The sequence below is a fragment of the Benincasa hispida genome, chromosome 8 (genome assembly GCF_009727055.1).
Source record: "Benincasa hispida cultivar B227 chromosome 8, ASM972705v1, whole genome shotgun sequence".
In the NCBI taxonomy this organism is placed as follows: Eukaryota; Viridiplantae; Streptophyta; class Magnoliopsida; order Cucurbitales; family Cucurbitaceae; genus Benincasa; species Benincasa hispida.
In genome coordinates, this window is record NC_052356.1 from 33,273,191 (window position 1) to 33,296,008 (window position 22,818).

General features: G+C 34.5%; 2 protein-coding genes across 4 annotated transcripts; one reads left to right on the plus strand and one right to left on the minus strand.

The window, feature by feature from the left end:
• Nucleotides 1-459: 459 nt before the first annotated feature.
• LOC120082888 (eukaryotic translation initiation factor 3 subunit A-like) lies at nt 460-10,980 on the plus strand. The gene is made up of 14 exons (XM_039038274.1): nt 460-638; nt 1,622-1,706; nt 2,498-2,979; nt 4,118-4,333; nt 4,456-4,824; nt 4,913-4,942; nt 5,339-5,566; nt 5,688-5,849; nt 6,340-6,561; nt 6,640-6,852; nt 6,932-7,138; nt 8,817-8,897; nt 9,606-9,807; nt 10,165-10,980. Exons 2-14 carry the CDS (start codon nt 1,661-1,663, stop codon nt 10,611-10,613), a joined length of 2,907 nt encoding a protein of 968 aa, XP_038894202.1. The 5' UTR covers nt 460-638; nt 1,622-1,660; the 3' UTR covers nt 10,614-10,980.
• A 2,082-nt stretch (nt 10,981-13,062) lies between these two features.
• On the minus strand, nt 13,063-21,683 carry LOC120083071 (eukaryotic translation initiation factor 3 subunit A-like). 3 transcript variants are annotated; one of them, XM_039038603.1, is made up of 14 exons: nt 21,556-21,683; nt 20,661-20,758; nt 19,739-20,220; nt 18,773-18,988; nt 18,282-18,650; nt 18,164-18,193; nt 17,297-17,524; nt 17,009-17,170; nt 16,409-16,630; nt 16,113-16,325; nt 15,826-16,032; nt 15,355-15,435; nt 14,318-14,519; nt 13,063-13,786 (listed from the first exon to the last, which is right to left on the minus strand). In XM_039038603.1, exons 2-14 carry the CDS (start codon nt 20,704-20,706, stop codon nt 13,329-13,331), a joined length of 2,916 nt encoding a protein of 971 aa, XP_038894531.1. In that variant the 5' UTR covers nt 20,707-20,758; nt 21,556-21,683; the 3' UTR covers nt 13,063-13,328. The 3 variants fall into 3 exon arrangements, with proteins under 3 accessions (XP_038894531.1, XP_038894533.1, XP_038894532.1); XM_039038605.1 differs by lacking the exon at nt 21,556-21,683 and adding an exon at nt 21,222-21,514; XM_039038604.1 differs by lacking the exon at nt 21,556-21,683 and adding an exon at nt 21,025-21,199.
• Between the last annotated feature and the right edge of the window lie 1,135 nt (nt 21,684-22,818).

Below are 22,818 nucleotides of genomic sequence, written 5' to 3' on the forward strand. Positions count from 1 at the left end.
ATAATAATATAATATAAAATAAACGATAAAATACATGCATGCACAACTTGCAAAAACTCGAAAAAATATGAAAAAAATATTAAACGTGATAACAATATTTATAAAATAATTAGAAAAAATTTAGATAAAACTGGATTCGTTAACAAACATTTAAATAAATAAAAAATTAGTCGGATAAAATTAATAACCAAATCTTCAATAATTATTACTACAGACTCATCGAAGACAGATCAAGAATTATAAAAAGTTAGATCACGTGTTGTTCAACAGATTTGCTAAAAATTTTAATAATAATTTTGCCATTTTTCCAATTCAATACTATATATTCCAACTCCTCAAAACAGCCTACTTATCTCTTTTAAAACACGGCCCAAGCCCACTTATCTCTTTTAAAACACGGCCCAATTTTCTAAGCTGAGCCCACTTTGTAAAATAAAAAAGGCAAGAGAAAACCCTAAAACTCTTTCAACCTAGGCTCGGCGCCACTTCTTCTTCACGCCATCTACTTCGGCAGCTGAGTGTCGCCGCCGCTTTGTTCCCGTTAAAGCTGCTGCCGCCATCGCCTTTCCTCCGCTCGTGCCGCCGCAGCTTCATTCCTAGCGGTTTTGCACTGATTTTCTACTCTTTTTTGGTTACTGGTATTCTCCCAATCTCCATCTATCACTTTCTTCTAGCTTGGGAAACAAGAATTAGAATTTACCTAATGATAGAATGGAGGGGTTTTTGTCTTATTTGATAACAATAGCCGAATATCAACGAAAAAACAACAACCTCAAGAACTCTCTTAATTTCCTAGCTTGATTGATTCACCGAACAACTTCAAGCTGACTTGTAGCAATTGGTTTAATTACTTTAATTTTCTAAATTAGTTTGCACCAAAATGATAAACAAACAACAATGAAGGGTATCCATAACGAACGTATGAAGAACATGGGGAAACAAAAGTAGGGCGAGAGGCAAGAGCTAAAGAAAATAAAACCCTCAAAAACTCTTCCTCTGATGTGATTCTGTAACGCTCATGCTAATCTCTACATTTTCCTTGCCGTTGCTCTTTCACTCATTATTTTTAGCTCTACCATATGATGTCCCTTGCCATGAATTAGAGAAGAGTTGTCCATATATATATATATAGATATAGAGAGGAAGGCCAGAAGAATAGCCTGAGGTTTCTAATGGCCTTTTCATGATTCGATTCACTTATCCTAACAATTATCAGTTAACCCTAATTAATTCACAATTTTAGTTCTTACTTTTTAACAAATGGACAAAAGGTATAAAATTTGTCTTCTATAACATCATTTTGTAGAATGATAAATAAATGAAAAACTTAAAAAAGAACAATGTAAATGAAGTAAGAAAAAGAAGAAGGAAAAATGGGGTGAATTTCTCTCCCACACACACACACACACGCACAACAAAGGTTCATCATTATATTTGGAAGACAAAAAAAATCTGTTCCCCATAATTAGTTATCCTTAGAAGAGCGAGAGCCTTCTACTTAATGCCACTTCCTGATTTCTAAAGTAATAGATGATGCAGTTTGGTTGCAAATCTCAGTATTGCTCATGAATTTCGTTTGTTTGGTTTAAATCATCATAACGGTTCTGCATGGGTGTCTCAGGTCATTTGTCTTTGGGTGAGCTGAAAGTTGGATTGAGATATGGCGTCTTTTGTAAAGCCAGAGAATGCTTTAAAACGAGCTGAAGGTGAATGATCATAATGTTCTCTTTTGGATTTGCTATAAATTGATTTCTATTTGCGAATATGCCATTATTTTTCTGGGTACTTTGTTTTAGTAGTATGTTTTGGTTCTTTTGATGAATTCTGGTACTTTAAGTTCTCATAATTTAATGAATGTTTTCCATTTATTGTTTGTTGGGAAGTTTGTTCAGTATACATGTCCTGATCTACATCTAGAACATATACATTATTAGTGTGTTGATGACTGTAGATTTATTGATTTGACTTTTGGAAGTTTTTCCTTGAAGTTTGCCTAATGGTAGTCTTCATTTTATGTTTTGAAATTTAAGTTTGGTTACTCGTACTAGTTGTGAATCCCATTCAAGTGGAAGGGGTCTTTTTTTGGGGTGGCTTATGACGTATTAATTCTATAGTTGGATAGCATATTCATGTTTTGAATTTTATGTTCTGATAACTTATTTTATTGTTAAAACATGTCATTTGGCTCTTCAATTTTTTTTAAGTGCTTCTGAACTCTATTCATTTTCTTATTTTATTATCATAATATAATGTGTATACCATATATAGGGGTAGTTGGAAGACATATTACAAGATCATTGGAATACCTCTTTTCTAATTCTGGGGCATACACTGTCATTTGCCATTGTTGTGACACGTGTTTCTTGTAACTGGATTTTCATGTTTTTGTTTCTAGTTCACCACTGTTGATGTATCTATTTTGAAATTTATGATGTTTCTATTGGTTTCTTTTTGTGTGAAATGAAGCATTAAATTTATTTTCCTTGTATGTATTCAGAGCTCATAAATGTTGGCCAGAAGCAAGATGCCTTGCAAGCCCTTCATGATCTTATCACTTCGAAGAAATATCGAGCATGGCAGAAACCTCTTGAGAGGATTATGTTTAAGTATGTTGAGCTCTGTGTGGACATGAGGAAAGGAAGGTTTGCTAAGGATGGTTTAATTCAATATCGAATTGTTTGCCAGCAAGTTAATGTTACTTCCTTGGAGGAAGTAATCAAGCACTTCATGCATCTTTCCACTGAAAAGGCAGAGCAGGCTCGTACTCAAGCTCAAGCCTTAGAAGAAGCTTTGGACGTTGATGATTTGGAAGCTGATAAAAGACCAGAAGATCTGATGCTTAGTTATGTTAGTGGTGAAAAGGGTAAAGATAGATCTGATCGGGAACTTGTTACCCCCTGGTTTAAATTTCTGTGGGAGACGTATCGAACAGTTCTTGATATACTAAGGAACAACTCAAAGTTGGAGGCACTTTATGCGGTAAGTGATCACTAAGCCAGTCTTTTTGGTGTATGAGTTATTGAGCTACTTTTTCAGTTTATATATTCTAAAAAGTGAGAAGTATGTCATGCCTAAAACTTTTAGTATTACGGTGGAACTTAATTTTGGGCCCGGGAACCCTAGTTGAAACCCTATCATATTGTAACTTAGCTTCCTTATGGTTCTACTGGTTGGAGGATTTAAGAAAGCTTTTGATGTCTGTGTCTGGAAGTTATGTTTAAGGCTCCCTAGAGCAACTTTGTTAATTTACAACTTTAGTTCTTGAACTTTCAGACGTGCGTAAATTTGGCCCTAAACGTTTGAAGGTATCCAATAGGTCCATGAACATTCAACTTTGCATCCAATAGGTCGTGAAGTTTCGGAAGCCCTTTAATTTTGATTGTGTCTAATAGGTCCCAAAAATTTGATGTAATGGACATATAATTTAAAGTTTAAAGTCAGTTTGACATAAAATTTTATTTACACTCACTAGATCAATTAATGTTATAAAAAATTGAATATGTTAAGGCTCTATTATACACAAAATTGAAAGTTGAGAACATATTAGATATTTTTAAAATTCACATACCTGTTAGACATTTTGAAAATTTCCGGACCTATTAGACACAATTAAATAGTCAGGATCAAATAGACACAAGTTATGGAGCTTAGGAATTAACCTTGTATTTCAGTTATTTTATTTTATATTATTATTTTTTAAAAAGGTAACAATGGAAGCAATATATTAGTTGGTTAATGTTATGAAGATTGACATATGATGTAGATGTATTGAACTTTGGGTGGGTAGGCTGGTTTGTTTGTTTTTTTTTTTTTTTTTTAAAAAAAAATTATTTGACACTTCACTTTACCTTTTACATAATCCAATTTCTGGAAGAGAGGGTACAAAATCTATTCTAGAAAAGGTCACTGGCCTTTTTCAGTTTGGACATTATTTGTTTAGCATTAGTCAGAGCTTGAACATTAACAAGCCTTTCTGTCATGGTCACCACTATATAATTATGGGAGGAATTACTTTTCTATTTTTATTGGCCTTGACTTGTTCTGTACATTTACTGGATGAAGCATGCAGAATTTTGTACCGAGATGTAATAATTCTTCTAGCATTTTTCATTTGTAGATGACAGCCCATCGTGCCTTCCAGTTCTGTAAAGTGTATAAAAGAACAACGGAATTTCGTAGATTATGTGAAATTATCAGAAATCATCTTGCTAATCTCAATAAGTATAGAGACCAAAGGGATCGGCCTGACCTTTCTGCTCCAGAGAGCTTGCAATTGTACCTTGACACAAGATTTGAACAGCTGAAAGTTGCCACAGAGCTTGAGCTCTGGCAGGTCTGAATTTTTCTCTCTACATAAAGTTGTGGGTTAATCTCTAGATTTAAGAAATCCATATCAAGGTTTCTTCTCTACAAATCATGGCAATTCAAATATTTATTTATCACCGATTTTTGCAGGAAGCTTTTCGTTCTGTGGAAGATATTCATGGTTTGATGTGCATGGTGAAGAAAACACCCAAACCATCCTTGATGGTGGTGTATTACGTCAAATTAACAGAGATCTTCTGGATATCAGATAGCAATCTTTATCATGCCTATGCATGGCTGAAACTTTTCTCCCTTCAGAAGAGTTTCAACAAAAATCTAAGCCAGAAGGATTTGCAGCTGATAGCTTCTTCTGTTCTTTTAGCAGCTCTTGCAGTACCCCCCTATGACTCTAAGCATGGTGCTTCTCATTTAGAACTTGAACATGAGAAAGAGCGGAATTTGAGGATGGCCAATCTTATAGGGTTCAATTTAGATTCCAAACTTGAAAGTAGAGATGTGGTAAAACAATTTGGTTAATTGGATTTTCTTTTATATTTTTCATAGTCTGAACGGTACCTTACTCTCTATCTGTTCTTGTTTCATCCAGCTTTCAAGGGCAAATCTTTTTTCTGAACTGGTATGCCTGATTAACTTTACTTTGTTATTTCGTTGACTATTTCTCTCTTTCCCTCTAAATTATGATACTTCACAATTGGTTTGCATTCATTTTAAGTAAAAAGGGTGGATAGTATATTTCAACAGCTTCTGGAATTAGCACCATGCTTCCTATTGTGAAAGTTTAGCAACTAACGTTGATAAGCTTCCATACTATGACAGAGTCAATGATGAACGACTCTTCACATTTTTTTCATTAGGGCAGATTTGTAATCATCTCTACCTCACCTTTCTTTCTTTATGAACCATGTCCTTTTATTTACTGTGGAAATGCCATGCAAATACGCATCCTAACTTTTAGTATTGTACTCAATAATTCTAGTTCTATTTTCTTAGTAGATTTCTGCTTTCCCTTTAGGTGTCTAAAGGAGTCCTGAGCTGTGCAACTCAGGAAGTTAAAGATCTTTATCATCTTCTGGAGCATGAATTCTTCCCTCTTGATCTTGCAACAAAATTGCAACCCTTACTAAACAAAATATCAAAGCTTGGAGGAAAGCTTTCATCAGCTTCTTCTGTCCCTGAAGTGCAATTGTCTCAATATGTTCCGGCTCTTGAAAAACTTGCTACCCTGAGGCTACTTCAGCAGGTACTTTCTGTTACCTTTTATATATTGCGAATCTTGCAAAGCTAATCCTCGTATAGATAAAAGCATTGCTTGGTAATTTCATTTTATGCGCTGAACTTCTAATTTATCTGTTTTATGTCAGGTCTCCAAGGTGTATCAGACTATGAAAATTGAGAGTCTATCACAGATGATCCCATTTTTTGATTTTTCTGCTGTGGAGAAAATATCAGTTGATGCAGTCAAACAAAATTTCATTGCCATGAAAGTTGATCATTCAAGGAACATTGTGTTATTTGGCAATTTGGTATTGAAATTTTTTTGTCTTCTTCTTGTTGGTTTCTTTTTGTTTTTTTGCACTACGGGACAAGGCCTAAGATGACTTCTTTTCCGTTGATGTTAATGTGTCCGATCTGATTCTTTTTTGCCTTTTTAAGATTATAATTAAACCTTGGTGATTTTGTCTCTGCCTTTTTTGATGTGTTAGTCGAATTCATCTGTGTCTTTATATCTTGTTAAAATCATTTCTATGTTGAGTCAAACTGAGCTTAGCTCAATGGTAGTTGGCACGACCTTCCTTGCTAGAGTTTAGAGGTTCAAACCTCCACCCCGTAGTTATACTAAAAAATCATTTATATTGAATTTAAGGGAATTACTTTAATCTTTTTCTGTTTATTAATTAGGATTTAGGAAATATAGTCTTTTCTATATATAACTGAAAAAAATGTTTGTAGGGTAACTGCTTTTTTATAAACTAAAGATTAAAAAATCATGATTGTTTTTATGGATCAATTTAGGGTATTGAATCAGAAGGGCTTCAGGACCATCTGACTGTTCTTGCTGAATCCTTAAACAAAGCAAGAGCTATGATCTATCCTCCAGTTATGAAGGCATCAAAAACAGGTAATATATTGCCTGATTTGGCAGATATTGTCGATAAAGAGCACAAGAGGCTGCTTGCTCGGAAATCTATAATTGAGAAAAGGAAGGAAGAGCAGGAACGACAACTTTTGGAAATGGTACCCTCACCAAACTACAGCTATATTCAATTTTCTTTAGTGGTGTATAAAGGGAAAAATGTGATGAACTGTCTTTAGGAACGCGAGGAGGAATCAAGAAGATTAAAATTGCTGAAGATAACGGAAGAGGCTGAGCAGAAACGGCTTGCTGCAGAATATGAACAAAGAAAAACCCAACGGCTTCGTAGGGAAATGGAAGAGCGAGAACTTGAAGAAGCACAGGCTTTACTTCTGGAAGCTGAAAAGCGTGTTGGTAAAAAGAAGGGAAGCAGGAAGCCGGTTCTCGACTCTGTGAGTTCTCTTTTGTGATTCTTTTTCTTATTTTGGAATGTTGTAGATTCTATTAATAACAATGGGTATATACTTTTAGGAAAAGTTGACGAAACAAACTTTAATGCAATTGGCCCTTACTGAACAATTAAGAGAGAGGCAGGAAATGGAGAAGAAGTTACAAAAACTAGCCAAAACTATGGATTATCTAGAAAGAGCAAAAAGAGAAGAGGCTGCGACGTTAATTGAAGCTGCATTTCAGCAACGGTTGCTTGAAGAGAGAATGATTCATGAACGTGATCAGCAGGTTCTGCTCTTCATTGTTTTATGACTATCATTATATACATTTGGTTGTAGTCGTTCATTGTTGTTTTAAAAAAATTTCTGAATGTGTGCTAATATATTTGTTAGTGTATTTAGGGAACAAAGTAAATTAAATATGACTATGGTATGATTATATTATCCATAGGAAAATAAGGGTATTTTCATTCAACAAAAAGAGTGGATATATTTTGTGGCATCAACTGTTGCTTGCACATTGTCTATATCAAAGTGTTGAAGCTTCCCATAAGTTTTTATCTGTTACATGTTTTGATTTTACTTTGTGTCTGAACATTCCAAAGCAGCATAAAGGGACAGAAAAACTAGCAGAACACTAATTTCTATATTCATGGAATCTTGCCTGTAGTATGAAAAGAAATAATTTCGTTATTAGGTACTTCCAGTTTTCCAGTTCTAGTGAAAAAGTGGGTTCTCAACAACATTATTATTGCATGTTTTTCTTAACAAGACGCCAGATAAGGAAGTAAACTTATCAAAGAGGGTTATGCTTCTAATTCTTTTTTCGGAAAAGGGGTTATGCTTCAAATGAGGTTAGGAGTTATTGCAGAGTGAGGGAAGTTTAAAAAATATTGGTGCAGGGTCTTCAGAATTATGGAGGTAGAGTTGGGGTAATTTAGATAAAACCTTAGGTTAATCCCTTTTACCCTATTTACGTATTGAATACTAATCCTTAAATGGGAAGTTCCCTTTCATGTATTATACTAATTGACTCGTAATAAAGATTCCAGAGGTTGATTCTTATCCTCTTTAGTCACTTAGGTTACAACTATTTTGGTATAAGAGCGACCGGATGGGATGACATTGACTGTCACTGGTGGAAGACCAAACAACTCTTGGCCACCCAATTGCAAGCTTTATGTGCTTTGCTCATTGTCGAACTTACACATACCTTGTTACTAAGGGCAACTCTTTAAAGTAGAAATCCATTGCATGAGCTGGAAAGAAGTGCGTTGCAAACCTTAGGTTCATCGAAGAAGACCATCAATTTTAGAGAATTCACCCAAAGATTGTGGGCTAAACCAATTTGGCGTATTTTCTCTTTCTGTAGGTTTAGCAGCTTTGTGTTTTCTAAGGAGGGATACTGATTCGCAGGTTCTTTTATGAAAAATTTCAACATATTCTTTCCTATGGAATTGTTTTTTTGTTCCTTTTTTTTTTTTTTTTTTTTTAAATAATCTGTCTTTGGAGGTAAGACTAGAGTAGTTTAGGTAAATCCTTAGGTTGATCCCTTTTACTTTGTCTATGTATTACTCCCTTATAAATGTGGAGGTTCCTCTCGTGTATTATACTAATAGATTCATGAAAGAGATTCTAGTATCTCCTCCGGTCACCTAGGCTATATCACAGAGTTTCTACTTTCTAGCTAGGATCACCATTATCCTGTGAGCTTTGATAAGCTGATGCTTTTGCACATGACTTATTTGTGGAATTACAATTTCCAAGGATTTCTTTCTTACATTTGGTTTACACAATTTACTAATCTTACAATGTTTTGTTTTGTTTTGTTTTGTATGTATTCAATCTATCTGTTTTTCATTTTTGTGTCGTCGGATTTTTCTTGCTACAGTTGATGATATGTTGATAATTAATAGGTGTTTTTTAGTTCTATGTTATTGAAAATTGAGTTTCTTTTCTGTTTCCAGCTGGAGGTTGAGTTGAGCAAGCAACGCCATGAAGGTGACCTCAAGGAGAAGAATCGATTGTCTAGAATGTTAGAGAGTAAGGTTAGTAATTCTATTTTCATAAGGCTCTATTGGGTTAATCTTAACCTTTGTCCACTCAAAGTTTTAGTGTTCATTGGGAATCGGGTACTGTAATCATGATATATTTTATTTTATTATTTTGCGATTTAAGAAAATCTTATCAATAATTGAAAATATTATAAATCTTATTTAAAAGTCAACATGAAAATTTAACATGCTTTCTTTCATCAGCTAACCCTTTTCTCCACCAAGTTACAAATATATTCAAGAACCCACAATATTAAATGTATAATTAACTGTTAACTGATAATAATTTATTTTTTTGTTTAACACAACTAATGTACAATCAGACGGCTCTCCTTTATAGCGAGTATAGTGCTTATTAATATGAAGAGTATTTCAAGTTTAATTAGTAAGTTTCATATAATGTTCTCTGAAATTGCACCTTTTTAATATACTGATCATTAATTGGATTGAGGTTGTTTGGTATTTTGGAATTATGTGATAGTTCTTATTATTGATGGATGCCTGATATTGTTTTGTGGGCACATCAGACGTAGACTACTTTTTGCTCTTATTCTTTAGTATTATTATTATTATTAGTATCAGTACTAGTATTCGTATTATCATCATCATATTTAGGTGTTCTGAAGTGGAACTTGAATGTACGAATCCGCAGAATTTAATTTTTAACACATGATTGAAGTTAACTATTTTTATGTTCTGCAGAAAATTTTCCAAGAAAGAGTCATCAGTCTTCGCCAAGAGGAATTCGGCAGACGTAGAGCTGAGAGAGAAGAACAGATCAGGCAAATAATTCAGGCCCGGAAAGCAGAAAGGGAGGCTAAGAGGAAGAAAATCTTTTATGTAAGGCATGAAGAAGAGAGGATTAGAATATTACGTGAGGAGGAGGAAGCACGCAAGCGTGAAGGTATTTGTTTAAAATGTTTTGGTTTTCTATGGGGTCAAACATCATTTTGTGCTTTGGTGAAAATCTCGTTTATGCACTTATGGATTAGTCCTGTTAGACATTGACATTGGGACTGGAAGGGCCAGGGGGTTGGGGTGGTTTAGAGAATTTTGAACATGGATTAAAACAACTTCAGGGATGGCTCCTTAGTTTTTCATATCATGTGCATTAGTGTGACAACTGAGGAGTCTACATTTCTAGACGGATATGTCTATATTAGCGATAGCCGATAGCTGATATGCTTGATTAACAATGTCTGGATGATGTAGTTTCTTTTTCTATTAATTTTTGCTGATGGCATCTTTTGAACTTTTGCAGAGGCGGAGAGGAGAAAGAAGGAAGAAGCTGAACGCAAGGCTAAATTGGATGCGATTGCTGAGAAGCAGATGCAGAGGGAGCGAGAATTGGAAGAAAAAGAAAGACTGAGGAAAGAAAGTCTCTTTGGTGGTGGCAGATCAGCTGATGCACCTGCTGCTCCTGCTTCTCGACCTTTGGAGTCGGGGACTGCTGCTCCTGCTGCTGCCGCCGCTGCTGCAGCGGCTGCTGCACCATCCCCAGGAAAATACGTGCCAAGGTTTCGTCGGACTGAAGGCTCCACCACAACCGCACCACCACCTGAATCTGATCGATGGGGAAGCAGCCGGCCTGATAATCGACCATCTCAACCGGATAGCTGGCGCAGTGATGATCGTAGACCTGCATTTGGAAGTTCAAGGTCATCATGGTCCTCTTCCCGCATTCCTACTCGTGCTAGCACGGACCGCTGATTGGGGTGACAAATGTGGCAAAGTTGATATGAATTGGGAAGAAAAATTTTGGATTTGACCTGGAAATTAAACCATTTCTGGAAAAAAATAATCACTTGTTTTTGCAACTACCGAGAAGTTGAGGAAAGAAGCAGCAGCCAAAAAGTTGTAATATTTGTTATTGGTTTGTGTTGTGTGTTACATTTATTAGTGGAAGAGGTGTCCTTTTGTTTTATAATGATATGAATGTACTACATCTACATGGCTACCAATTTTTATAGGCCAGCATTTTTAAGTAAGTTGTCTTTTCCTTCCATCTGTTGATGAACTGCTGCTTACTAGCATTTTTATGGACTATATATATGTTAATTGGCCCTTTTTAAGTTAATTTCTATTTGTTTTTTGGTTTCCATCGGGAGCTTTACTCTTTAAGATAGCTCTTATGATAGATCGAAAAATCGAGCGACGAATCAAATTGAGGTTGGTTGGTGTCAGTTTAAGAAAATTTAAAAAAAATAAAAAAATAAAGTCAACCAAACTGATCGATTGTTAAAATTGACTGATCTTACTTTTCAATGGTTGAGGTCGGTTTGAACATTTATTATTCATTCGATGTTTTCCGATATTTAGGTTTTGATGTAGTTCAGTTATAATAGATAAAATAGAGTTATTACCAAAGTTTTTATATACTTGTTATATTTTATAAATTTAAATAATTGTTTAGAATGATATATTTTATTTACTTAATTAATTTTTTAAAATTATTTTAAATGATAAAACTATTGAAAATATTTACATTATATTAAAATTTCGTAGATACTGTTTTGGTTATTTTTTTAGATTTGAAAATAATCCATTAATTTTAAAATATGAAGGAAAATGGTTTGGTTTTTTTTTTTTTTTTTTTTTTTTTTTTTTTTTTTTTAAGAAATAAAAGAAACTGATATGGTGAGATGTCTAATTATGTGATTGTCGGAAAAAAAAAAGAGAGAAGAAACAAACTTATGAAATAAACGTTATTAAAATTATAAATAAAAAATTTAAATAAAATCGTATCTAATTCTAGGAGTCTGTACAAACGGGTTAAATAGGACAAAAAACGGTTAAGATTTAATATCCGATTAAAAATCACTTTTGATCTTTAAACTTAAAATAACATTCTAGTCTCTACACTTTAGTTGATAACGATTTAATCCTTGTACTTTTAAATTTATAACAATTTAGTTTCTAAACTTTAATAAGTAATGATTTAACACCTATATTTTGAAAATCATAACTATTTAGTATTTATTATGAAAAACGTCTTTAAAATTAAGTGTTAAATTTTATTATGTAACAACCTAATCTTTATAGTTCATAAAAAAATTTAATTTTGGACCAATTAAACAATCTACATGTGTATCTTAAGAATACTTTTCACAATAAAGACTAATTTGTTAAAAATTGTATAGACACCAAATTATTACTTATTAAAGTTCAAAGACTAAATCATTACAAATTTGAAAGTACATGGATTAAATTGTTACCAATAGGAACTAAATTGTCTCTTTAATGAAAATTGAGGGTCAAAAGTGATTTTTAACCTTAATATTAAATGTAGCAGGTTTAACTTATGTTATTTGGATATTATTAGTTAGGTTTATTTTAGAGGTAAAAGTCCATTGGATCCATTTTAATACTTATATGTACATTTATTTTCATGTTCATTGTAAATTGAGAAATCCTACCAACATGAGCGTAGCTCAACTGACATAGTGCTTGTACTATGCTCTTAGATAATTCGATTCACCATGTTTAATGATTAAGACTTAAAGATCCTTTATAGAAGGTCATGTTCGATCTGACTCACCATATTTTAGTTTGAGTCAAAATTACAATTGCACGATAGATTACATCTTCTAATCAGGATAATTAGGCTTGAATACCTCTCCTATTATTATTTTCCATCACAAACAAACACCACTTCCAAAATTATTTTCACACCACTTGTTAAGCTGCTTTCGTGAGGAAAAACTGTCACTTTTAAAATTTCGTTTAAACCATCCTTTTGGGATCGATTCTTAGAATATTTCCATTTCCTAAAGGCATAAATCATGAAGTTATCATTCTTGATGAGAGGGGAGTAAGTAGTGCCAGGTTTTTTTTTTTATGAGGTTATAAATCTTAGGCTCTTTTTAAGTAAAATAAAATTGTCAATAACACCAGAAGATCACCTTGTTATGTAGCAAAATTTGATCAAATTTCGCTACTTTGAAGCGAACGGTGTGGAAATTTTTTTTATCACTTGTTATGTGTGCAAGAGGGCTTTTCCTAGGCTAATGTTGTTCAAATCCTTTTTATCAATTAGTCGTAACCATGGATTTCTTAAACAAGATGATCAAGAATTTACGCTTCTTTGAGAAAGAATCGTCTCCAAATAAAGGCCTACTACCTTAACAGATCCAAGAAAAAAAAAGAACCAAGGAAGAGATAATGTAGTTAAAAATGATGGCCTATAAGATGGTAGGCATGTCATGTAGTATATAATTCATATAATTTAGAAAATAAAAGGGCGCCTATTCCACCCATAACAAATATTACAACCTTTTCGTTGCTGCTTCTTCCCTTAAATTCTCATACTAGTAGCAAAAATAAGTCATTATTTTTTTTTTTTTTCCAGAAATGACTGAATTACCCTATCAAACCCAAAATTTTACTTCCAAATTCATATCAACATTCCCACATCTGCCACCACAATCAGCGGTCTGTCCTAGCACGACTAGGAACTCGAGACGAGGACCATGATGTCCTTGAACTTCCCAACGCAGGTCTACGTTCATCACTGCGCCAGCTATCCGGATGAGATGGTCGATTATCAGGCTGGCTGCTTCCCCATCGATCAGATTCAGGTGGCGGTGCATTAGGGCTGGAGCCTTCAGTCCGTCGAAACCTTGGAACATATTTTGCTGGGGAAGGTCCGGCAGCCGCAGCAGCTGCAGCAGCAGCAGGAGCAGCAGTCCCGGACTCCAGAGGCCGAGAACCAGGAGCAACATCAGGTCTAGCAGGTGCATCAGCTGATCTGCCACCACCAAACAGACTTTCTTTCCTAAGTCTTTCTTTTTCTTCCAATTCTCGCTCCCTCTGTCTCTGCTTCTCAGCAATCTCATCCAATTTAGCCTTGCGTTCAGCTTCTTCCTTCTTTCTCCTCTCCGCCTCTGCAAAATTCAAAAGATGCCATCAGCAAAAATTGACAGAAAAAAAACTACATATCCAGACATTTTTAATCAAGCATATCAGCGATCACTAAATATAGTTTCTCGAGAAATTTGAGAATATACATTTTAAAAGCTCAGATATTTCATACCCCCCATACCTTAACATGAACTTGGTTCACTGGATCTATTATCTGGGGAAAATAAAACTGCCATCGAAAGGGATTCAGTACATTTGTTGATGGCAGTGGTTGATTTGAGAGCCATTTTTTGTTTGTAGAGGGGTTTCTTAATGTTATCAAACACATCGATATAATAATGAAGACTCCTCACACGAACGTACATGATATAAACAAAACAAGGAGCCATCTCTGAAGTTTGTTTCAATCCATGTTCTAACTTCTCTAAACACCCCCGCCCAATGTTCATAATGTCTAACTAACAGGACTAATCCATAAATGCATAAACGGGATTTTCAAAAAGCAGAAAATGATGTTAGATCCCATAGAAAAGCCAGAACATTTTAAAAACTACCTTCATGCTTGCGAGCTTCCTCCTCTTCACGTAATATTCGAATCCTCTCCTCTTCACGCCTTACATAAAAGATTTTCTTCCTCTTAGCCTCCCTTTCTGCTTTCCGGGCCTGAATTATTTGCCTGATATGTTCTTCTCTCTCAGCTCTCCGTCTGCTGAATTCCTCTTGGCGAAGACTAATGACTCTTTCTTCGAAAATTCTCTGCAAGACAAAAAAAGGTTAAATTTAATCATGTGCCAAAAGTCAATTTCTGCAAAGGTTCGTAAATTCCGGTTTCAACTCATACAAAGTTATAAAACAATAATAATAATAATTCTTTCTTAAGAAATTAAAATAATAAATAATAAAAAAGAAAAAAGGAGCTAGAAAAATAATCCTACAGACTTGTGTGCTCACAAGGCTACAAGACATCGGACAATAACGATAGAACTATCACATAGTTTCAAAATACCAAACAGCCTCAATCCAATTAATTATCTCTATGTTAAAAAGGAGCGATTTTGGAGAACATTATTGGAAACTTACTATTAAAACTTGAAATGCGCTAATCATAAGTGAACACTATACTAAAACATATTTGTGATAAGCTTACTGATTTTCCTTTTCTATAGGAAACAAATACATATATTCAAAAAAGGAGAAAAAACAGCTTTATGGCAAGGGGTATGCTCTTAACATTAAGAGCCTTCCAATTTTAAATTAGAGTGTATTAAACCTAAAATAAAATAAAATAATAACGGTTCAAAGTTAATTATACATTTGATATTGTGGGATCGTGAATATATTTAAGAAAAGTAAAATGATAATAGAAATATTATTTAAAATTGGATGACATAGGATTGATGAAAAAAAGTACATTAAATTTTCGTGTTGACTTTTAAAAAAGATATATACTCTTTTTTATTATTGATAAATCACAAAATAATTAAATAAAGAATACGTGATCACAGTACACGATAACCAATGAATCTCTAAAACTTCGAGCAGACAAGGGTTAAGATTAACCCAACAGAGCCATATGAAACTAACTACTAACCTTACTCTCCAACATTCTCGCCAATCGATTCTTCTCCTTGAGGTCACCTTCATGGCGCTGCTTGCTTAACTCTACCTCCAGCTAAAAAGCAGAAAAGAAACTCATCTTTTAATAAAATAGAACTAAAAAACACCTATTAATTGAAATAACATCAACTATAGCAGGGAAAATCTGACGACATAAAAATGAAAGCACAATAATTTGATTTAGGAAAATTTGCAAACAGCACTAGATGCCACAAAAAATATATCAACCCTTTTTTGTTGCATGAAATGCCCTTTATTATGGATGATATAGCCATACAATATACATGTTTATTTACTTTGTTCCCTAAATACACTAACATATATATTTTCACAGTTCAGGATTTTTTTTTAAAAAAAAAAAAAAAAAAAAAAAACCAAATGCATATAATCATAGATAGTCACAGTTTCTTTCAATGTGTTGAAAAAATCATTCAGAAAGCAAGACCTGCTGATTACGTTCATGAATCATTCTCTCTTCAACCAAACGTTGCTGAAATGCAGCTTCAATTAAAATTGCCGCCTCTTCCCTTTTTGCTCTTTCTAGATAATCCATAGTCTTGGCTAGCTTTTGCAATTTCTTTTCCATTTCCTGCTTCTCCCTCAATTGTTCAGTAAGGGCTAATTGCATTAAAGTTTGTTTCGACAACTTTTCCTGGAGATACATTCCCATTGTTATTAATCAATCCAACATCCTTCCAAAATAAGAAAAACAATCAACAAAAAAGAACTCACAGAGTCAAGAACCGGTTTTCTGCTTCCCTTCTTTTTACCTACACGCTTTTCAGCTTCCTGAAGTAAAGCCTGTGCTTCTTCAAGTTCTCGCTCTTCTATTTCCCTACGAAGCCGTTGGTTTTTCCTTTGTTCATATTCTGCAGCAAGCCGCTTCTGCTCAGCTTCTTCAGTTATCTTCAGTAATTTTAACCTTCTCGATTCTTCCTCACGTTCCTAAACACAGTTCACCACAATCTTTTCATATATGCACCACAACAGAAAACTGAATATGGCTACTCACAGTTTGATGAGGGTACCATTTCCAAAAGTTGTCGTTCCTGCTCTTCCTTTCTTTTCTCAATTATTGATTTTCGAGCAAGCAACCTCTTGTGCTCTTTATCAACAATATCTGCCAAGTCAGGCAATTTATCACTTGTTTTTGAGGCTTTCCTAACTGGAGGATAGATCATAGCTCTTGCTTTGTTCAAGGATTCAGCCAGAACGGTCAGGTGGTCTCGAAGCCCATCTGATTCGATACCCTAAATTGATACATAAAAGAATAAACAACCATGCTTATAAACATCAATTTAAAATATATACAGGAAACTAAGAAAAGACTATAGTTTCCCTAAATCCTAATAAATAATGAGAAAAAGAGAGAGTCATTTTCGTAAATTCAATATAAATAAATTGAATAAGATATAAAAACATGTTGAAGATGATGTAAACTAACACATCATAAAAGGTAGAGACAAAATAATGAGGGTTTAATTATAACTTAAACAGCAGAGAAAAATAAGATGGGATACATTGACATTAAGGGAAAAGCAATTATCGAGCATGGCTCAAATCTCAGCGGCCTTGTCCCTTAGTGCAAGAAGAGAAGGAAAAAGAAGACAGAGAAAAAGATTCAATACCAAATTGCCAAATAACACGATGTTCCTTGAATGATCAACTTTCATGGCAATGAAATTTTGTTTAACTGCATCAACTGATATTTTCTCCACGGCAAAAAAATTAAAAAATGGGATTATCTGCGATAGACTCTCAATTTTCATAGTCTGGTACACCTTGGAGACCTAGCATAGTATAGATGAATAAAAAGTTCAGTGCATCAAAACGAAATTACCAACTAATGCTTTTTCTTTATTTATGAGCAATAGCATTGCAGGGTTCACAATATATAAAATCTGTACAATACATACCTGCTGAAGCAGCCTCAGGGTAGCAAGTTTTTCAAGAGCCGGAACATATTGGGACAATTGCACTTCGGGGACAGATGAAGCTGATGAAAGCTTACCTCCAAGTTTTGATATTTTGTTAAGTAAGGGTTGCAATTTTGTTGCAAGATCAAGAGGGAAGAACTCGTGCTCCAAAAGATGATAGAGATCTTTAACTTCCTGAATTGCGCAGCTCAGGACTCCTTTAGAGACCTAAAGGAAAGCAGAAATCTACTAAGCAAATTGAACAATAATTATTGACTGCACACTAAAAGTTGTGATACGTATTTGTATGGAATTTTCACTGTAAATGAAAAGACATAGTTCTTCGTATAAAAGAGGTGAGGTAGAAGATTGCACTCAGCTCTAATGAAAAAGATTTAGAGTCATTCATAGTTGGCTAAACATAGTATGAAGCTTTTCAACATTAGTTTCTATTGCTAAACTTCCAATAAGAAGCATGTTTTTTTTTAAAAAAAAAAAAGAGAAAAATTATAAGAAACAATCTCATATGAAATATTCAAAGAGTTGCAAAACGAGCCCATGACGGGATTTCAAAAGATCCCTCCCAAAAGAAACAAGGAAATTTAAGCCGTAACTTTAGAGCGGTCGTATATTTTTACTCCAAAAAAAAGCATAATAAAGATGAATAAAGAACTTCCATGGGGTTCTTTCTTTTCCATGAAAAATTCTTGTATAATAGGAAGCATGGCGTTGATTCTAGACGGTATTAAAAATTTACTATCCACTCTTATTACTTCAAATGAATGTTAACCAATTGAAGTATCATAATTTTAGAGGGTAAGAAGGAAACAGTCAACAAAATATTGAAGTAAAATGAATTAGACATACCAGTTCAGAAAGAAGATTTGCCCTTGAAAGCTGGATGAAACATAAACAGAAAGAAAGTAAGGCAATGTTCAGGTTGTGAAAAATATAAAAGAAAATCCAATTAGGCAAGTTGTTTTACCACATCTCTACTTTCAAGTTTGGAATCTAAATTGAACCCTATAAGATTAGCCATCCTCAAATTCCGTTCTTTCTCATGTTCAAGTTCTAAATGAGAAGCACCATGCTTAGAGTCATAGGGGGACACAGCAAGAGCTGCTAAAAGAACAGACGAAGCTATCAGCTGCAAATCCTTCTGGCTTAGATTTTTGTTGAAACTTTTCTGAATAGAGAAAAGTTTAAGCCATGCATAGGCATGATAAAGATTGCTATCCGATATCCAGAAGATCTCTGTTAGTTTGACGTAATACACCACCATCAAGGATGGTTTAGGTGTTTTCTTCACCATGCACATCAAACCATGAATATCTTCCACAGAACGAAAAGCTTCCTGTAAAAATCAGTGATAAATAAAATTTTGAATTGACATTATTTGTAGAGAAGAAATCCTGATATAAATTTTTGAAATCTGGGCATTAACCCACTTCTCTTTACAGAGAGAAAAATTCAGACCTGCCAGAGCTCAAGCTCTGTGGCAACCTTCAGCTGTTCAAATCTTGTGTCAAGGTATAATTGCAAGCTCTCTGGAGCAGAAAGATCAGGCCGATCCCTTTGGTCTCTATACTTGTTGAGATTAGCAAGATGATTTCTGATAATTTCACATAATCTTCGAAATTCTGTTGTTCTTTTGTACACCTTACAGAACTGGAAGGCACGATGGGCTGTCATCTACAAATGAAAAATACCAGCAGGATTAAAATGAGTAACATTGCCATTCAATATTATAACAATGGGTACTATTATTCCAACGGTTAGACCTTTCTTGGATATAGATTCTCTATTTCGAATTTTAAATTTTTGTGGTACGGAAACGAAAAGACTGGAATGATACATGAATGATAGAAAAATTTCCGGATCAAAACCTTACTTTCCTTCTAATTTATTAAAAACAATAAAAGAAGAATTCATTTTATGGTAAAAATACATTCAGCTTTGCAAGAAGAAAAGAAAAAAGAAAATGAAATGGGACCTATTAAACACAATTGAAATTTAAGAACCTAAAAGATACTTTTTAAAGTTCACGAACGCAAAGTTGAAAGTACATAGACCTATTAGATACCTTTTAAAAGTTTAGGGGGGTCAAATTTACACAGCTAAAATTGTCCGCTAAACTTGAAATTTAAACTCAAAAAAAAAAAAAAAAATCAAATTCTTAGGCAAAGTAGCTCCAGGAACCCTAAACATGACTTCGGGATATGGATATCAAATGCTTTCTTAGATCCTCCAACTATTAGAACCAATAGGAAGCTAAGTTACAATATGACAGGGATTTAACTACTACTGCCAGGCCCAAAATAACGTTCCATCGAAATACTAAAAGTTGTAGGTATGACATTCTTCTCATTTGTTTAGAAGATATGAACTGAAAAATTAACTCAATAACACATACACCAAATAACTAGCTTAGTCATGACCTACCGCATAAAGTGCCTCCAACTTTGAGTTATTCCTTAGTATTTCAAGAACCGTTCGATATGTCTCCCACAGAAATTTAAACCAAGGGGTAACAAGTTCGCGATCAGATCTATCCTTTCCCTTTTCACCACTAACATAACTAAGCATCAGATCTTCTGGTCTTTTATCAGCTTCCAAATCATCAACGTCCAGAGCTTCTTCCAAGGCCTGAGCTTGACTACGAGCCTGCTCTGCCTTCTCGGTGGAAAGATGCATAAAGTGCTTGATTACTTCCTCTAAAGAAGTAACATTGACTTGCTGGCAAACAATACGGTATTGAATTAAACCATCCTTCGCAAACCTTCCTTTCCTCATATCCACACAGAGTTCAACATACTTGAACATAATCTTCTCAAGAGGTTTCTGCCATGCTCGATATTTCTTTGAAGTGATAAGATCATGAAGGGCTTGCAAGGCATCTTGCTTCTGGCCAACATTTATCAACTCTGAATACATGCAAGAAGAATAGATTTAATACTTGCTAAGCTTCATTTCACAAAAAAAGAAAACAGACACGTCATTAATTTCAAAATAGGGAAAGGAAATAGATCAACAGAACAGTGGTGGACTAGAAACACAAACATGGAACTCAAGTAACAAGAAACACAAGTCACAACATAGGCAAATTGACATTTTATATGCCCAAAATTAGAAAAAAAGATATTCTCAATGTCACTCAGAACGCATATACTGAAGCGATTTCCCAACAAAACAATAAATGGAAAACATTCATTGGATTTTGAGGACTTAAAAGTACCAGAATTTGTAAAAAGAACCAAGCATTCTACTGAAACAAAGTTCCCAAAAAATTAATGACATACTCGCAAATACAACTCAATCTATAGCAAATGCAAATCCAAAAGAAAAAAACATTATGTTTATTCACCTTCAGCTCGTTTTAAAGCATTCTCTGGCTTTACAAAAGACGTCATAACTCAATCCAATCTTTAGCTCACCCAAGGCGAGCATGCAATGCTGAATGACCTGAGACACCCATGAAGAACCATTATCAAGACTTAAACCAAACAAACAAAATTCATGAGCATTACTGAGAACCAACTTCCATAGTTTTTTTATTATTACTATTGTTAATGAACAGACTTGCTTTCCTCTTGAGGGTGTTGTTGGATTTGTAGTTTAGTTTTCTTTGTTTTTAGTTTTATTGGCAAATAATCCTTGTGTTTGGAATTTTGGGTTTCAAGATTTAAGGGAAAAAAATCTCAATGTTTTATTGGCAAATATGAACAAACCCTAAATTGAAGCATCCATGGCTTCATTTCAGCTCTTTCCTGCAACCCTTTCTCTTCCCCATCTTCAATTTACCCGTTTTTCTTCCTTTCTACCCATCAAATTACAAAGCTGAAACTCCAGATTTATCTCCGATTTTCAACTCATCATTTACAGAACATTTACAGAAACTCGTTTAAATCACTGAAACAAAACCCACCAAGAGGTTCCATCACTGGCGAAGGCAATGGGGTTGTTGAAACGCCCAGCACAGTCGCCGAGGGAGGAAAAATCAATCTCCCTTCTCTTCTTCTACTACTACTAAAAAGAAAACAAAAAGTTCTAAGAAACCCCAAATCTTAGAAGGAAACCCATTTCATCAGGTTTCCGAAGAAGAAAACGAAGACGAGTAAATCGATACAACAACAGAAAACTTAGGTGCTCATAAAATTTCCAGAAACAAAAAGAAAAAAATCCGCCAAATTCACAAAAAGGAAAAGGGCACGATGATCATCGCAGATCGATTGACGATAAGTATCAGAAGAAAAACTTACTTGAAGACGAACAAAAATTCCACGAAAGACCTCAACGATGGAAATGTGGAGCTGATTGTGAGAGAGAGACCGACGGTTGATACTGATTGGAAAACAGCAGCTGAATCGATGAAATTTGGAAATGGAACCCAACTCAAATGAGTCGGTTCGGGTAAACTGCGAACCGAACGGTTCGGCTCGATTAGTGATGAAACTGATTGGAATCGGTTTAATTTGGTTTGGATTTTTACCCCCTAATTATTAGGGAAAATATCAGTTTTGACTATACACTTTGTCAAGTTGTATCAATTTAATCATAAATTCATATAAATATTGCAATTTTAATCTTAAAAAAAAATTACAAAAATCACCCTTAAAGCAGAGTGGTGGTTACAATTACATCCTAAATTTTTAATTGTAAAAATTGAGTCTTCAAACTTATACAAATGTTAAATTTGAACAATCTAACTTGTATATTTGTAGAAATTGGAGCTCCAACTTGGAGTGAGTGCAAAGAACTCACTCATTCTTCAGTTTTAGAGAGACTTTTGAATTATAAGGTACAACGAAGAATCGTGACCTACGCCAGTTCAAATTATCTCATTGATGTTCATCACCTGGGTATATGGAATGGAATCCTTGATATATGATTAGGCCAGTGCATTAGAATTCCTAGCTTCAACCACTGTAGCCACTTTTGGGGGGGTTCAAGTTCCCCCCACCTTGCGTTCGTTGACAAAACCAACTCGCTCACATTTGTGTTCAAGAGTCGTAAGTTGAAATAGCAGCATCACCTGATTCTCAAATGAAGGTTATGTGATGTCGAACTAGGATTGAAACCAAGTTGCTCATGTGTTGGAGTGATGATGAGAAAGACAAAAGAAAATAAAAAAAAAAAGGAAGAAACCAAATAGCAAACCTCAGCTTTGAGGCCCACTCATTCCAGCAGAAGTTAGTGAGGAAGGGGAGAGGTGAGGTTAAGAGTTGGAAAGTGGTTTTTATTTATTTATTATTATTATTATCTCAATTGTGTATCGATTGAAAGATAGGGCGACACAACCCCAACCAAGGGAGGGTTGCGAGGTGACCCCAAAAATCTCAGCTAGTTTGGGCTGACACTTTTCATTAAGAAATTCATTTGAACAAGTAGGGTTGGTTAAAGCGTCCAACCTATACCAACCTAATAAAGGGGAAAGTTCATAGGTTCGATTCCTACTAGATACACTTGGAGTTCGTTCAGCCTAGTTTCCCAACATTTTGGAACCTTTGGTTCATTAGCAAGGA

Excerpts from the sequence above, each read along its gene's own strand:
- LOC120083071 (XM_039038603.1), bottom strand. The coding sequence starts at position 20,706 with ATGACGTCTTTTGTAAAGCCAGAGAATGCTTTAAAACGAGCTGAAG. Across the intron at positions 16,033-16,112 it reads GAAAACCGGTTCTTGACTCT|GAAAAGTTGTCGAAACAAAC; the intron begins GTGAGTTCTTTT and ends ATGTATCTCCAG. Across the intron at positions 14,520-15,354 it reads CGAGAATGTTGGAGAGTAAG|AGAATTTTCGAAGAAAGAGT; the intron begins GTTAGTAGTTAG and ends TTTGTCTTGCAG.
- LOC120082888 (XM_039038274.1), top strand. The coding sequence starts at position 1,661 with ATGGCGTCTTTTGTAAAGCCAGAGAATGCTTTAAAACGAGCTGAAG. Across the intron at positions 4,825-4,912 it reads AACTTGAAAGTAGAGATGTG|CTTTCAAGGGCAAATCTTTT; the intron begins GTAAAACAATTT and ends TGTTTCATCCAG. Across the intron at positions 6,853-6,931 it reads GGAAGCCGGTTCTCGACTCT|GAAAAGTTGACGAAACAAAC; the intron begins GTGAGTTCTCTT and ends ATATACTTTTAG.